The 16,874-nt window shown below is 48.3% G+C and overlaps 1 protein-coding gene across 1 annotated transcript in view; it reads left to right on the top strand.

Moving 5' to 3' along the window:
* SKI (SKI proto-oncogene) overlaps positions 1-15,088 on the top strand; it is a 100,726-nt gene extending 85,638 nt beyond the window's left edge. Inside the window, exons 3-8 of the mRNA XM_018920392.3 lie at positions 2,960-3,085; positions 3,580-3,695; positions 5,128-5,405; positions 5,777-6,078; positions 8,158-8,388; positions 10,295-15,088. Of these exons, the coding sequence (XP_018775937.1) occupies positions 2,960-3,085; positions 3,580-3,695; positions 5,128-5,405; positions 5,777-6,078; positions 8,158-8,388; positions 10,295-10,483 (1,242 nt within the window). The 3' untranslated portion in view covers positions 10,484-15,088. The remainder of the gene's footprint in view (positions 1-2,959; positions 3,086-3,579; positions 3,696-5,127; positions 5,406-5,776; positions 6,079-8,157; positions 8,389-10,294) is intronic.
* The last annotated feature ends 1,786 nt before the right edge of the window (positions 15,089-16,874 follow it).

Here is a 16,874-nt window from a genome sequence, read left to right as displayed (position 1 = left end):
ACAAGTGGCTGTGTCCAGCACAAAGCCCATTTGACAGCAGATTATTAAATTGCCTCCAATGGAAATAAAAATGAATAGGAAATAAGGAAATATTTATTTCAGTCTTCCCAAGTTTTTGTTTGAGTGTTTCATAAATCGTTTATGAAGAAGGCAAAAAAGCTAGATCAGATTTTAAGTATTTCTTTTGCAACTTGGTGTGTGTTTCGTTGTTTGGCACAGAGGAAAAAATGAAATCAAATCATCCCCATCTGAAGCAGTCCCAAGGTTTGCTGGCTGCTGTGGCTGGGCTGGAAGTGTCAGAGTGGGGTGTCTTGGTGCCTGGAATCTGTCCTGCAGTGGGATGTAATGGCTGAGTCACACAGAGAGCAGATTTGGTGCTCAGTGTCTGCCTCGTTCCACATCTGAGTCTCTTCCTGTAGTAGAAACAACTGGAATTGTTGCATTTTTACTTTGTTAAAGTGAAGCCTAAATCCAGGGTGGGTTTTTTAAAGCATCTGCCAAGAGGCAATTTTGCCTTAGACATGTAATGATCCGTGGAATCCAGGTGGGACAGGGATGGAGAGACTGGAGGAGTGAGCATGGCAGCTCCCAAGCCATGCTCACAGCAGCCCTGAGTGCCCTGGAGTGCTGCTCCAGCCCTGGGTTCCCAGGAGTGCCCAGGGTGGGAGATGATTTCAGGGCAGAAAAACCTGTGGGCTCTGCTCAGCACCTCCTTCTGTGCCCCCTGTCCGTCCCTCTGGGGGAGGACAGCCCTGTTTTCCCCTGTGTACAGCCCTGTTTTCCCCTGTGTACAGCCCTGTTTTCCCCTCCTTTGCTGCTTGTCTGGAGCAGCATTTCCCAGGTGTGCTCAGCCCCTCCTGGTCCTTGGGGTCAGCCCTGACCCCAAGGCAGAAGAGGGGGGACAGTGGAGAAAGACTGAGAGAACTCCTTTAAAACTGCAAACGAGATCATTCTGCTGGAACATCTCCCCCAGCCCTTCCAGGGCTGTCCCTGCTCCCCATTTCCGAGCTGGGGGTGCCTGGGGTGCTGCTCTGGGCCCAGCCTGGGGCCCGTCCTGTTCCTGCCTGGACAGAATGTTCAGGACGGACGGACGGACGGACGGGGGGAGGGACGGGTTCCACTCTGAGTCTTGCCACCTGTTGCCTGTTTCATTCCAAGCCCCCCTTCCTTCCCCACCCTGCAGGCTGAGCTCCCCTCCCCACACAGCTCCCCATCCCCAGTGGATGGGGCTGGGATCAGCACTCGCTTGCCAAATGCCTTTCCCGTGCTGTCACTAATTCTGCACAGGCAGCATCTCCCAGAGCAAACCCAAATCTTTTCCAGTGCATTGTCCTGTGTGTTCTAGAGAAGGGCTCAGGAATGCCTTTTCCTAGCTGGGGCTGAGGGCAGGAGGCAGCCCTGGGGAAGCCTGAAGCTGTGCCCAGAGAATCTGCTGCAAATCCCATGAGCTGGAATTTGGCACTGGCACGGGCTAATTTTGTCCTGGGGGTTGCACACACACCCCCACACCCCTCCCATGTCATCCTCCTTCATCTGCTGGGTATGGAAAGCTGCCCCAGGCTCCCCAGTGCCAGGGAATGTTGTGCTGAGCCCTCCAGGCCTGGCTTGGTGACGTGGCTGGGCACTCTGGGCTGGCAGGGCAGAGGGGGTGCTGCAGATGGGCTGGCAGGGGCTGGAAATGATCTGCCCTGCTCCCAGGGGAGCAGCAGGCTCTGCATGGACTGAGGCTGTCATTTCCTCCTCATCAGGGCATTAATGGGGTGCAGTTAGAGAGCTCTTGGGTAGAGAGGCCTGAGAAGGGCACTTGGACAATTCTGGAGGTGCTTTTCAGGTAAATCCTTTAAATCACAATGCTCAGGGTTCAGCATCAGCTGGAGAAGGAGCCTCTGAGTTCCCAGCTGAAGGTGCCTTGAGGGGACTGATTTTCAGGTAAATGAGGTCCTTTCTGTCACTGGGAGGGACACCTGGGCTGGAGCATTTCAGGCTCCCAGGTTATTGCCACCCCAGGTTCTCCAGACACACCTGGATCAACACTTGTTTGCCCACAAAAATCCCAGTGAAGTGAAAGGATGAAACAAACGAATGCAAATATGAGCAATTATTAATGACTGCAGTGTGGCTCTGCCACCCCTCTGGAGCCAGGCTGGGTGGGAATGGGGAAAGGTGGAGGCTGCAGAACTGCAAAAAGACACAAAAAGGAATAGAAACAGGGGTGGGATGTTTCTTTTATTGTTTCTGGTCATGATGCAGCACAAGGTCCAGAACCTTCTCCCTCCCTGCTGTGAGAGGTGTTTGCACTGGCAGCCCTTCAAGCTGGTATCCCCAGTGCACCAGTTAAACCAGTAGTTACCAATTTTTTTGCAAGCCACGCTGGGACTATAGGAATTTTATTCCTTCACAGTGTTGAAGGAAAGGGATTTTGCTTGCCAAAGGGCTTTCTTATGCTTGAGGATGATTTATGGGCCAAGCTGAGCCACTTGTGGAAAAGGCAAAGCAGCTCTTGGCAGCACCCCCAGAATCCACTGCAGCTGTGGGGTAGTGAAGTCATCGGCATAACAACCACTGCAAACAGAATAACAAAGTCTGTTCTGTTCTCGTTTAAAATAATCTTTCCAGTTCAGCAACCACATTAAACTTACCTTTCTGCATGCAGAAATGAAAAAAGGCTGATAGTTCTCTTCAGCTTGGAGCGAGTGTCTCCCTTTGATCACTGCCCATCTCTCCTGTGCCATGCCCACTTGACCTGAGTGTCTCCCATGGAGGAGTGAAGTGTGTTATGTCACAGTCTGTGTCTGCCCCTTGTTTGCACTCCTTTGTTTGGCCTTACATTTGAAAAAAGAAGAAAAACATCCAGTTTCTTCCTTTTAAATAACAAAATTTGCTTTTGCTTTATAACTTGTTTCTAAGCTGATTGCAAAATGAGGAATCTGACTTCGATTTTTTCCTGCCTTTGTTTCAGGTCTCTTCAGATCCTCCTGCTTCCAAAAAGCCCAAAATAGATGACTCTGCTTCCCAATCTCCAGCTTCTTCTGAGAAGGAAAAACAGTCCAGTTGGTTACGGTCCTTATCCAGTTCATCTAACAAGGTGATTGTTGAATATTTTGTAATCAAGAGAGATCAAATTGGCACAAAGCATCACTATGCTGAGACCAGAGGAGAAAATGAGGGGAAGAACATGCCCAGGGTTTCTAAATTAGTAACATTGCTATCTCCTTTTCCTAGTTAGCATTCAGCTACACAGTCCCCCCAGATTCCTTGTCACCCTCCAGTGCTCATTGACCTGGATTGTGACAGGGAAGTAAGGAATTCCCTTGTGCCTTCGAGGTACAGGAATCCTGCAAGGCTCAGGATTTGTTTGTAGCTCTTTGTGATCCCTACAAACCGCACAGAGCTCGTTGGCCAGCGAAACACACGAGTGCAATTCCCCTGTGGCAGCAGAACCCCTGAGCAAGGAGGTTGTGGCCAGCCGGGAGCAGCTGTGGGGATGGCTGAGGGTGCCCTGGGCAGCCCCAGGTCCCCTCTGGGGGGATTGATGCTTTCAGAGGTGCTGGGGTCACTCATGTCCTGCCCTGTCCCCAGAGCATCGGCTGCGTCCACCCCCGGCAGCGCCTCTCCGCCTTCCGGCCCTGGTCCCCCGCGGTGTCTGCCAGCGAGAAGGAGCTCTCCAGCCACCTGCCCGCCCTCATCCGGGACAGGTAAGGACACAGCGACAGGGACAGGGGCTGCCAGCTGCCCCTGGGTTTGTCCCCGTGCCCAGTCAGAGCGTTTGCAGCTGCAGAAAGGAAACACAAAAAGTGCTGCTGGTTTGTGTGTGAAGGGGGTTAAAGGTGGCACCTGCCATGGAAGTGTCGGGTGGAGGCTGCTGGGCAGGGGTGGTCACTTGGGGGTGCAGTCATCCAAGGTCTTGGCACGATGGAGTCGCTGTCCTGGGCAGTGTCAGGGAGGTGCAGCCACTGCCAGGCCCCTGTCCGTGGTACCAGCTCCCGTCCCAGCCCAGCTCCATCCTCTCCCCTCCCCACTGTGCCAGGGAGGCCAAAGGACAGCAGAGATTCCCCCAAAGCCTCTGTGTGCCCTGGCCCTGGGGGGTCCTGGCTCCTCAGCCTGTCAGACCTGTCCAGACACCGAGGCCACGCTCTGCTCTTGGGGAGGAGCAGCCCTGAGTGAATCACCCACAGCAGGTGGGACCTGGGTGTCACTGAGAGCCCAAAGTGTCAGGGCAGTTGGACATCCCTGTGCCAGACTGGAGCTGTGCAGCCTGAAAAAGCTCAGAGCCAGATTTCTGCCTGAGGGTGATGACTTCTGTGGAAAGTCTGACTTAAGTGACCAGGTGTTTTTAGGGAATATTGTGGAGAACATATTGTGCTGCCTTTATGAACAAGTTTCTTAGAAGCTGTGGGGGTTGATTTTAAAAAAAAGGAAAATAGAAGGGTAAAAGCCTGTCAGCATATCCTAATTTTTAAACTAGGTAGGGAGAGAAGTGGTGTAAGTGTCCTTGGTATCCCTGTGAGAAACTTGGCTGATTTCAGTATTGGATAAAACCCACCTACAACAGCTCCAGGAGAAAATTGAACTGATACCACATCATGTTATAGGTGCTGAATTGAAGTTGCAAAGTCTTTGCTCTGCTTTTTCAAAATTCCATGTACTTGATGTCATGTTAATGCTCCTCTTTAACAGCAAGGTTTAACCAAAGGTTTGTTGGTTGTTGTAGCTGTGGTTTTACACACGGACACTCAGGTGTGTGTCAGAATCAAAGAGGCACAAGAGGATGCTTTTGCAGTCCATGGTTTTCCTTAAGGAAGTGCTGGTTTGAGTTTACAAAACATCTGTGGATAGACACGAATCCAGCTGTGCAGTTGGTTAAAACAGCAGTGCCATGAGGAGCAGCTTTAGGCTTTTAGGCTCTGGGAGATCTCATCTCCTTGGTGCTCCTAGGACACGTGGCCCCTGGGATGGGATCCCTGGGTTTAGTCAGGGCAAACACTGAACAGCACCATGGGCAGGTTCCCAGCTGGTGGAAACCAGTGGGATTCACTGTGGGTGTCTGCAGTGCAACTCTGGAGTGGGAAGCTCTCCAAAGCCCAGGGTTGTGACCATTTTCTCCTCCTTCTGCCTCCCCCAATCCAGCTTTTACTCCTACAAGAGCTTTGAGAGCGCCGTGGCCCCCAACGTGGCCCTGGCCCCTCCAGCCCAGCAGAAGATGGTGAGCAACCCCCCCTGTGCCACGGTGGTGTCCCGGGGCAGCGAGGCCCTGGGCTCAGGGCAGCCCAGGAAGAGGAAACACGGCCCAGAGCACTCGGCTGTCCCCGAGGCCGCCACCGCCACCGCCGCCACCACGGCCACCACGGCCCCCGAGGAGGACAAGGAGTCGGAAGCAGAGATTGAAGTGGAAACCAGGGAAGAATGTAAGTGACACTGGTGGCTGCCTTTTTTTGGGCTGGGTTTTTTGCAGGGGTTCCTGTGCAGTTTCTGTGGGGTTTAAAGGGAATTCTGGAAGCCCAGAACTCCTTTGTGCCATGAGTTGCACAGTTACAGTTCAAACAAATTGAACTCAGTCCCTTAAGTCAAGGCTGCATTGTCATCATTTCTCAAGTATCAAAGTATAAAATGAGTAGGTTTTTAATTTCCTTTCCTATTTAAAATTGATTATCAAGTGTCTCTGTACAAAAGGGCCTCAGCACATTTTGAGCTGTATAATATATATATATGAGCTGTATATAATTATGTCTTAATTATTGACATTTTAAAATCATTTTTCAATGTTTCTTTTTTCCAGTCACCTCCTCCTTATCCTCGCTCTCCTCCCCATCCTTCACCTCCTCCAGCTCTGCCAAGGACATGAGCTCCCCTGGGATGCAGCCCCCAGCCCCTGTCAACAGCTCCTACGAGGTGGCTGCCCACCCTGACCCCCACAGCAGCGGGCTGGAGGCTGAGCTGGAGCACCTCAGGCAGGCCCTGGACAGTGGCCTGGACACAAAAGAAGCCAAAGAGAAGTTCCTGCACGAGGTGGTGAAGATGAGGGTGAAGCAGGAGGAGAAGCTGAACGCGGCCCTGCAGGCCAAGCGCAGCCTGCACCAGGTAAGGCTGCCCTGCCCTGCCCTGCCCTGCCCTGCCAGGTACAGCCCAGCAGGGAGCTCTGAAAAAGGAATTGCCTCATTTTTCCCAAATAGCAACAGCCTTTGCTGGGGCTCTGTTTGTAAATCCAGCTGGGAAACCAAAGCACAGGAACCAGTCTTATGCTTTTAAGCTTGCCACCTGTTTTTCCTTGGGTTATAAATCCATGGTTACCAAAATCAACATCTTTTCATTACTGAAAAAATCTTCTAGTCCAGCAGAGTTTATTTTGTTTTCATTTCACTGAACAGGAAACATTTCTGGAGGCTTTAGCTGGATTTTAAAGGCTCTGTGAGGGAGGGTGTTCCTGGGACACGGCCACAGCTGAAGTAAGGGCTTTGTCAGGCATCCCACTGGCCACACTGCCCAGCTCCAGGCAGGGAAGCAGCTCCTTCTTTCTGGAATTCCTGGATCCATCAGTGGATCCATGGTCAGGCAGGGCTGCAGGTCAGGGCTGAGCACAGTGATGGGGGAACTGGCTTTTATTTGAGCTGGGGTAAAAAGAGTGCAGAGAAATAGAAGGGGGAGCCAGCATAGAAGATTTGTGTGTCCTCTTGGAATATTTGGTGTGGAGCTGTTCCCAAGCTGGGGCTGGAATCCATGGGATGGAGTAAATAAGGGCCTGGTTTGAGACCCAAAACCAGCAGTGATGCTCTCTTTTTTAGTTACCCTGAGCAAATTCCTTTGTGTTCCAGTAAATCTGTGGTTTATTTTACGTAGTTAAAAGTAAACATTTATGTGTAATACCTACATAGTGTGTACTTAAAGCAGGAGTTAGATGAAGCAGTTGAGTGTTAAATCAAGCCCTGGGTCAGGGTCAGGGGACTCTGGTGTCCAGCCTTTGTTCTCCATTTGGGAAGGGGTGGGTTTCCAGTTCCACACACACAGGAGACTTGTGTGTTTGTGTGTGTGTTTGTGTCTGTGTGTGTCTGTGTGTGTGTGTCTGTGTGTGTGTGTTTGTGTGTGTGTGTATTTCTAAGGGTTGTGGGTACTTCCACAGGTTGTGTGTGTACTTCCAGAGGTTGTATGTGTACTTCCAGGGCCTGTGTGTGTATTTCTAGAGGCATGGCCAGGCTAACTTCCAGCCTGGCTGGGAAGTGAGATTGTCAAAAGAGTGAATTTCCCATGACCCTGCAGTGCTGCTTCACAGCACCCAGGGCTGGAGGGTTTGACTCGGACAGGGAGGAAATGCTGCTTCTGGGGAAAAAAAATAGATCTTTAGTTTCTAATTTAACCATTTAGGAAACGTGAGCCACATCTCTGTGCTTGCTATGAACAAGTATTTTAATAACTTAGGGGTTTCTTCCTTTGTACCTTGAAGGTTCCTTATTATCACTTCAGTTAATGGTTCCCTCATGGATTTGAGATTCCAAGGCAGCAGCTCCCAGCCTGCACAGGGGGAGTGGCAGTTCCCAGAGCAAAATGTGGTTTCCATTCAGCTTCAGGTTTTAGCTTTTTTCCAGCTTTTGTGACAGAACAGTCCATGAGCTGGTTGTCAGGAGTCTTGGGGCTCAGCCCAGTCACCTACAGAGCCCCAGAGCTAGAAAAGACACAGCCTGTGTTCTGTCCTTGCCTTGAGTGGATTTTGGGTGGGGGCTTGATAAAATGGAGCTGATTTCTGATGTCCTGTTGAGCTTTGCTCTACACAAAGGACACTCAGAACTGCACTTTCCACGTTGTGCATCTTCAGAGCCTTCAGCTCCAGCCCAGGCACTGCAGTCGGGTGGTTTGGAACGTGGAGCTGGTGCTGGAGCTCTCTCCAACTGCAGTTCATCTTTATTCAGGCCCAGATGGTCGCAGCTATTCTGCTTGACAAAGCAAAATGGGGCTGTAGCGCTGAGCTTTTTGTTATCCTGGGCTTCAGGGTAGCTGGAGTGCAGAAACTCCACAGGATTTAAAGGAGAAGGGCTCTTGCAAAGTTCAGAGTGGGGTTTAGCCGTGGGCTGCCTCGGTCACAAGCAGCAGGAGGTGGGAATGTGGTTTGGATGGCTTCCCTTGCAGCTCGGCTTCCTCGCGCTCACTCCTTACCTGCCTCTGTCCCAGGAGCTGGAGTTCCTGAGAGTGGCCAAGAAGGAGAAGCTGAGGGAAGCAACGGAGGCCAAGCGCAACCTGCGGAAGGAGATCGAGCGCCTGCGGGCCGAGAACGAGAAGAAGATGAAGGAGGCCAACGAGTCGCGGATCCGGCTGAAGCGGGAGCTGGAGCAGGCGCGGCAGATCCGCGTGTGCGACAAGGGCTGCGAGGCCGGCAGGCTCCGGGCCAAGTACTCAGCACAGGTGAGGCCCAGCAGGGCTGGAGCAGCTCCTCAGCTCCCTCCTGCTGCCCCCTGCCAGGCTCTGCTCCCACCCCTGCTCCTGAGCTGCACCAGGCATCAGCCAGGAGGCCAAAAAATGAGGCCTGGATTTAAACTCATTCCATGCACCTGCCACAGAGGTGTGCAGGGCCTGCCCTGCTAAAGGGAGCCCCACAAAGAGTCCCCAAAAGCTGCTGTTTAACATACTTTAATTAGTGTGTATTTATATGTACTTCAAATACTTTACATAGTTTAACACAGCCCTGAAAAGCTCGTGGCAGAGGGAGTTCCAGGAGTGCTGGAGCAGCCTGTGGTGAGACACAGGTGCTGCTGGAGGTGGGAGCTGCAGTCCCTGGCGTGGTGGCTTTAAGGGAGGAGGGGAAGAGCAGAAGCCAAGCTCACAATCTCCAGGGCTCTGATAAGGGGAAGGGGAGTGGCCGCCTGCTCCCGCTGAGACACGTCTGGCCAGGAGCAGGAAATGATGTGGGGCTTCCTCTCAGCATCACAGGATGTCTCACTGATAAGGGGTGTCCAGACTAAACAGAGCCTCCCTGGGGCTGCTGAGCTGGGCGTTCCCCTGGGGAGCAGCACCAGGGCAGGTGAACACAGCCTGGGCTGGCCTTGGGGGCTCAGGTGTGTCCTGGGGGTGACTCTGTGACACTGAGCATTTTCAGTCTCTTAATGCATTCCCTCCTTTAAGCTTAAAGGCTAAAAATCACCTCAAAAAGAGCTCAAGTAGCCAATTATTGCTCTTTTCTGAGGCCAGGCCTGGCAGGTTGGCAATGTCCCCTGCAGCAGCCCCCTGTCACGGCCACCCCTGAGCCCCCAGAGCTGTCCTTGGGCAAGGGGCACGTGGCAGCTCCTGTTTTGTGGCTGGCACAGCTGGTAACAAAACTCTGCAAGTAACTCACTCCCAGGGCTGAATTTTATAAGATGGCATTATAACTTAAGTTCTTAAGTCTTGAGAAATTTTAAAATAAAGCTTTATACACCCTTGTAGCTGCAGCTTGGGGTGCAAGAGGAAGTTGGTCACATAATTATTTTTGAGGAAACCGCAGTTCTCTAGACAGGCTCAGTCTGACAGAAACAGCATCAGACCAGAGTGGAAATGCCTCTGTGTAGGTTTAAAGTTATTAGATGCTTAATGCCCATTGAGGAGCTGGGGTTTATGCCTTCCTTTTTCTTACCTTGATACTGAAATCCAAACATGGATGGGGGAGGTTTACCTGCATTTTAGCCCAAAACATTGGAGGTTTCCCTTCCTGGTTAAATGGCAATCTTTGCTGACTGCTGGCATTTCCTTTCTCGCTGGGTGCTGTTTCTGGTATTTGCACCTTCTGGTCCTGGGGTTTTCTCTGCCTTTTCTGTCAGAAAGTACCAAACAGGGAGGTCAGGGAGGCCAAGGGCAGCTGCAGGTCCTGCTGGGAGCAGAGTGGGGACACTGCAGGGCTTTAATCCATAGCTGGGAAGCCTGGCCCATCAGCAGCCAAGGCCCTTTCTGGTCACTTCCATTACCAATCATTGTAAAAGAGCTGAAAGTGAATCCCCTGTGCCAACACCTGGGGTTTGCTTTGCTGTCACTGCCTAAAGAAATAACAGCCATGCTTGAAGAAGTGACCAGAGTTCTGTAGCACTAAGGAATTCTTGAACTGTTTCTTAACTCTTCTGGTTTTCACCTTCCTTTCTGGAGCTGGAGTCACTGGGAATGTTTAGGCTAAGCAGGCACTGTACTGCAGTAGTGTTTGGAAAAAAGGAACAGGGAATTCCTTCCTCAATCTTGATAATCCTGTGCCTGGAGTACACATTGTCTTGCTCCCCTGGCGCTGTGCAAGGTGTGTGGGGAGGCCCAGGCTCTGTGTCCCACAGCTCTGTCTGTCCTGTCCCTGCAGATTGAGGACCTGCAGGTGAAGCTGCAGCACGCCGAGGCCGACCGGGAGCAGCTCCGCGCCGACCTCCTGCACGAGCGGGAGGCCCGGGAGCACCTGGAGAAGGTGGTCAAGGAACTTCAGGAACAACTGTGGCCTAAAGCCAGCAGCCAGCCCAGCAGTGAGAGCACCTCGAGCCCCATGGAGAACTGACCCCTCATCCCCCAGCACAGGGAGGGAGAGAGTGGGACTGGGAGTGCACGTGTGAGTAGTGGTGTCCTGGCACACACTTTAGGAATATGGATTCTCAGTAGTTGGAAGGCAAATGTTGTTACTCTCTAGAACAGAAGCACTGAATTCCGCCTCTTTTTTTTCCCAATCCATATAGCACAACATCTTACTGTGCCTAGAAAACACAAAGTGTTTGTAAACAAAATACTTTTAAGTCCACAGTGAATTTTCTACTGGCAAACTCTAAGCAAAGCAGTGTGGTCCAGCTAAACCCGGAGTCCAAGGCGAGCACGGCAGTGGCTTTGTGTTCTCCTGCCTGTTGGAACATTTTGGAATTTAAAAACAAACCGACTTTTCTTATAAGCTATTTAAAAGAATTCATTACACAGACTTGGTATTAAAAAAAAAAAATTAACAAGATTTTTATAATGAACCTTTAAAAGCAAAACAAAAAAAAAAAAAGACAAAAAATAAAAAACCTTCGATGCACAATTTTTAATGACTTTATAGGCTTTGGGATTCTTTGTGCAGAAGCCCCTCTTGGTGATGATGCCATCCATGTCAGGAGCAGTTTTCCAGCCATCTCAGAAGCCATCACGGTTCCATCCCGTCACGTGGGTGTAGGAGAAGTTCAGAGTGCTTTTCCAAGTTGATTTTTTTCCTTAGAATGAATTATGTCCATTTCCTGCCCTGGACACAGGAAGAAGGGAAGCTGCAGGAGTGTGCAGGGGGTGAGGGGGGCAGAAGGGTTTGGGTTGAGAGCCCCAGCCAACCCCACAGACCCCCCCTGTGTTCAGAGACTTCACCCAGGAGCACGTCAGCCTTGGGAAAAGAAAGAGAGAAAGGAAGAAAGGAAGGAAATGGATGATCAGTTGGTAGAGGAACAAAGCAGAGACATCTGTGTGTTGAAGTCATTCTGAAATCTTCAGCTTTCAGTTTTCTGGAAAACTCATCTTGTTGCACCATCTTCCCATGAATTCAGTATTTCCCTGCTTCCATTCCGAACTGTCAGTCAGGATTTCTGTGCCCAAGGAGAGTCCAACGTTGCAGTGTCGGATACTACAGAACAGAAAACCAACATTTTTGCTGCTGTGAATAAGCCTACATCTTTTTTTAAAAAAAAACTTTTTTGTTTTTAAAAAGAGAAATTACTTTAATTTTGGGATCCAAGCCGCGGCCCCGGGATACAATGCAGCAAACCATCACTGCCTTGGGGGTGGTGCTGAGGTTTTTTATAGATATATTTTTTTTTAAAACCTGCACTTTGTCAGAATCTTACTCTGCATTTTATTCCCTGTTTCTAAGATGTACATGTCAAGCATTTGAGATTCTGCCCTAACAGCTGTGCAAACCATGAACCCAATCTGCCACCACTGACACCTCCCATCAGCATCCGTGTGAGCAAAGGAGGATCCAGCAGGTCCAGAGTCCCCTGAGCAGGAATTCCCCCTGTGCTGCTGGTTCAGTTAGAACCTGGTTTTGTGGCTGTGTATGACCCAAGCTGGGGAGCAGCAGAGATGCTCCCAAAAGTGCTTAACAAATAAAGCTGGTGCTTTACTGATCAGGAGAAAATTAATTTTCACCCATAAACACTCACCTCTGACACGCTCAAGCAAGTGAAAATGTGATCTGGGGCTGCAGATGTGCCTTCCAGCTCATTTTTCCTCTCAGCATCTTCTCTAGGCAATGCTGACACTTTTTTTACCTTAAAGAATAATAATAATAATAAAAAAAAAAGAAAAAAAAGAGAACCCCCTATGCATCATCATACCCAGAGTTATTCTAAAAGAAGAAACATATTTCCAGTAATCTTTATTTGCTTTTGGACATTAATGCAAACTATGTAAGCTTCAAAATTATTTCCCAGTAGACAGAGAGCGGCTTCCAATCCTAAAATTATGGTATTTACTTACAGTACATTAGAGAGATTTTGTTTTTTTTTTAAACAAGAGCTGTTTGCTTGAAACCATTATAGTAACCATTATAGTAACTGTGAGCATTAACAAAGAAGTTCATATATATGTTTTAGGTACAAAAAAGAAGAAATATGAAAGGAGTGGAATTACTGGGACAATGTAAAACTGTTGGGAGCAAGAAACAGTCACACCAAGTCAATGACCTGAACCTGTCTGTGGATACAGGGGTTGGCCCTTGTGTGTTTGGGATACTGGAGACTGGCTCTAGGTGCAGCTCTCCTTCTAAAGTGCAATGCAAAAGGAATTTTGATTATGCTTGAGCAGGTTTTGTTTTTGTTTTTTTTTTTAATGTGGGGTTTTATTTTCTTTGTATGTTTTTTTTTCTGTGATTATTAAATCATATGCATGGATTAAACTCTGCCATATAGTCATTAATGGGCATTATTACTGTCTTATGTAAAGGGGTTCTTTTGTTATGCAGTATGCAGAAAAATGTTCTCAGCCTTATGATTTCCAGATCTGTATTATCCACTTATTTCTTCAAGGGAAACTAAACAACTGTAGCTGTAGCTGATCATTTGTGTGCATTTCAAGTCTCTCGTGCTCTGCTTTACTGCCGTGTTGGGAACCACACAGAGAACAGACCCCGCTCCTGTGGCGGCTCATGGAAGCCTGGCTTTGGAAATTTTGCTTGTTTGGGTTTTTCCCCCTGATCTATGATGGTTTCTCTCCCTTTATAACCCCCCAAAAATAGCACCATGTCCATGTCCAGCTGTTGTCTCTCAGGAGAAAGCCACTCACCTGAGCACACCATGAATTTCCCTTTTTGTGTCCAGGGAAATGCAGTCACTCACTGGGCATGAGGCTCCCACACTTGTGAAGGAAGGAAACCTGCAGGATTTTCAAAGGAAAGAAGCAGAACAGTAAAACAGTCAGACACCACCAAGCAGCCTCAGCTGTGCTGCACAGGTAAAGGGTCCCAGGGACAGCACAAAGTCTCCAAAGCAGAATTCCAGCTGGAGCTTTCCTCTCTGCCCCACTCCCAGGCACTCCATGCAGGGCCATACCTGCAGCTGAACTCACCCCAAGATTCCCTGGGATTTTCTCCCTGGGAGTGAAAGGCCATTGCTAGCAATGAAGAGAAATAAGGTGCAAGAAGAGCAGGAACAAACATTCTCCAGCAGCAGGCAGTGCCCAGGAGGGGCTGGCAGGGCTGGCTTTAACCCCTGGGCATTTCCTGGCCATGGTTAACAATCAGAGTTCACTCTGCAGAGCCGCTGAGTGATTTCTGCCGAGTGTGGGATTGATTTGGAATTCAGAGCCATTAGCAGGGTCTCTGGCCCAGCCCCAGGGGCCGATTCTCACCAGGGGGGCTCTGCAGAGCAGCCCCCCCTTGTGAAGGTGCTCGAGGCCAGGGAGCTCTGGGGTCATTCCTGTGGCTGCAACACCTCAGTAAAGCTGTGTGAGCCTGGAATTCCTTCCTTCCTTCCTTCCTGCAGCCCCCACTCCCTGCTGCATTCCCAGGGAGAGGGGCTGCCCCTCCACCCCTCCATCTTCTGTGCTTTAGTTTCCTTTAAGAAGTTCCAAGGGAGAAGAGGTGTTTCATACAGGCTGTTGACTCTCCCTGTACCTACAAATATATTACTACTTGTATATTCAGTTTAATTACTCCTTGTTTCTATTACTGAACGAAGACTTAACGAAGGGAAAAAAAAAAACCAACAGCAATAACATTCATATCTATGGAGCAGCTAACTCTATACATAATATTCTGCTTTTCAAACAGAACTAGCCAATGTAAAAAAACATTAACAGTAAATTCAACATGTAAATACTTTTTTTCATTTTACACTGTTGTATTATAAGTGTATATGGTGTTTACTTTTTCAAAACTCTTTCTTACCTGGTAGTTGTCTTGTTTTATGAGTTGTGTTTTTAACTGAGAAGAACCTTTGCTGTCTGTTAGGAAAAAAACAAAACAAAATCTTTTTGCAAGTTTTCAATGTGGGTTATAACCTTTTCTCCATCATTTGCATTTTATTTGTCCTTATTTTCACTGTAAAGTATTTTATTACCAAAAGGTTGGTTTTTGTTCCATTCTGCCCTCAGCAGTCCATGTGTTTTAGAGAGAAGTTTTTTTGTTGGCTTGGTTGGTTTTTTGGTTTTTTTTGGTTTTGTTTTGGTTTTGTTTTTGTTTTTTTTTTTTTTTTTAATTGAAAGAACTCACAGAAATGACATTTTTTCAATTGAAGAAAAATAAATCTTTACATTTATAATAGCCAATAGCATTTCAGCACATTTTTGTTATCCTGGTCTCTCCTATGCTGCTGCTAATGACAATATTATGACTTACTCTACTATTCTAGAACTATTTTTATGTAAGTAATGTATGCTTTCTTGTTTATAAATGCCTGATTTAAAAAAAAATAAGAAAAAAGCTTGGCATATTTATCTATTTCGCTGTGTACCTTGATAGTCCTTTTCCACCCCCTTTTCCACATCCCCTCCCCCTGATGCAGATAATATTGTAAAATAAAGGACTTTATGAGATTATGTATGAAAATAGCTATGCTTATATACCACAGTGACTGAATGTACAGTGTATAGACGCATTACCGAAAATAAAATTGTTTGTCCAGAAAAAAATAAAGAGCTCTGGGATGTTTTTGGAGTTCTCTGTGCTTTGCTGAGGTGCTGCTCCCCCTTCATGATGATCCCACAGCACCTGGTCCCTGATTTCCTGAGAGCCCAGGAGAAGGAGGCATCACTGAGCACAAACCTGAGCATGGACACTGCTGAAGGAGACTGGAACTTACCTGGGATCATTCCCCTGCATGGGGAAAATCAAACACTCCAGGGAAATTTCTTTGGAATAGTGAGAATTGTAAGCATAGAGAAGTTTGTTCTAGGTCAAAGAAAAAGAAACACAAGAGGGGAAAATGCAAAAAGCAGGAGATGGAAACATATGTCAGAATAATTCTCTCATGGTTTTCTGAGAAGTGGCTGCAGAATTTCCACAGCTCTGGGACATTTCTGAAATGCCTTTGTAAAGCAGTGGAAAAGCTGGAGAATGAGCAAAGAGCTTAAAAAAATAAATCTTTTCTCATTTGAGCCTCACCCAGCTTTCCAAGGGGTGGGTTTGTGTCCTAAGTGCAGCTCCACATCCTTGGGGAGGGATCTTGAGCCCCATATCCACATCCCTGTCCTTCCACCTGCACAGCCTCACTGTGACTCGGGGTCCTGGAATTAAAAGTTCAAATAACATTCCTCCTGCTGCTCCTTCTCAGACTTGTCAGGGTATTCCTGTTCCAAACTAAATAGCAAACTAGATCTGGTTTGATAAGGCTTGGTACCAGAGGCTGAAAAAATTAAATCTTCTGTCTCCAAGGACCTGTGAGTGCAACAAGACAGATTGGTAAAGCCCAGTCAAGCTGTCTTGTGTTCCTGGGTAAGTGGTAACTAACTGGGTTTGAAAATTCTGATTCTGCTGACAAAATAACTTCAGTTTACTAGGAATGAGACACATTAGGAATGAGACCTGAACCTGCTCAATAACCAAGTGAGCTGAACTGACCCAAACTCAAAGTAGCTGAAATAAATAGAAATAGAAATAAAAATCCAATTTCCTGAGGCCTGGAGTAAAAACTTTTCTTGATTTACTCAAGAGCTTGTGTTACCCAGCCATCAGAAAACACCACTAAAAACCCAAACACGGAGTGCACGTGGCAAATCCAACCCTGTGGGGCACAGCTGAAAGAAACAACCACAAAAATGGGGATAAACAGAGCTCCTCAGTGCTTCCCAACGTCCTGGGAGCAGCCCCCTGATCCCAGCCTGGCAGATGGAGCACAGGGAAGTTCAACACACACAGAGCAGGGAGAGGCCTGAGGGATTTTGGGGAGAAAGGAGGAAATTCCTTGTTACTGCTCAAGGGATCCAAACCAGACCTTTTAGGTGCTCCCACCTTCATTTGCTGAAAAGACATTAAAGAAACACATCCTGCAGGGAAGGGATCCAAGGTGGGGAAAACGACAGGAATCTGGGAAGCAGCAGAAGCCCAGGAATGGCAGAGTTAATGGAGATCTGAGCTCCAAGGCACTGTCAGGAGGAAGAGCACAGCTCTAATAAAACCCAGCTGTGTGACGTACACGCCGCTGGAATTTTTATGAGATGGCTTATGTGCACTTTAAGTATTACCTGACTGCAATGCAAATTCCCACACACTTTTATTTGGGAGGGAAAAAAGTTTCCACAGCTCTCTGGGCTGGACTGGTTGAGCCCAGTTGTTCTGCACAGCATCTGTGGGCTTTCTGGCTCATCGTTTTGGATTTACCTTCCTATTTGTTTCTATTGAGTCAGTTCCTCAGCCTGGAACCTTGAGAATTTCACCCTTATAAAACTGCCCCAGAGCCACCCTGGCCCAGCCATCCCAGTCCTCTGGCCCTTCCACCACTGCT

Source organism: Serinus canaria, chromosome 21 (genome assembly GCF_022539315.1).
Source record: "Serinus canaria isolate serCan28SL12 chromosome 21, serCan2020, whole genome shotgun sequence".
Classification (NCBI taxonomy): domain Eukaryota; kingdom Metazoa; phylum Chordata; class Aves; order Passeriformes; family Fringillidae; genus Serinus; species Serinus canaria.
Note: the sequence above shows the minus strand (reverse complement) of the source record. Positions and strands in the feature narration are given on the sequence as shown.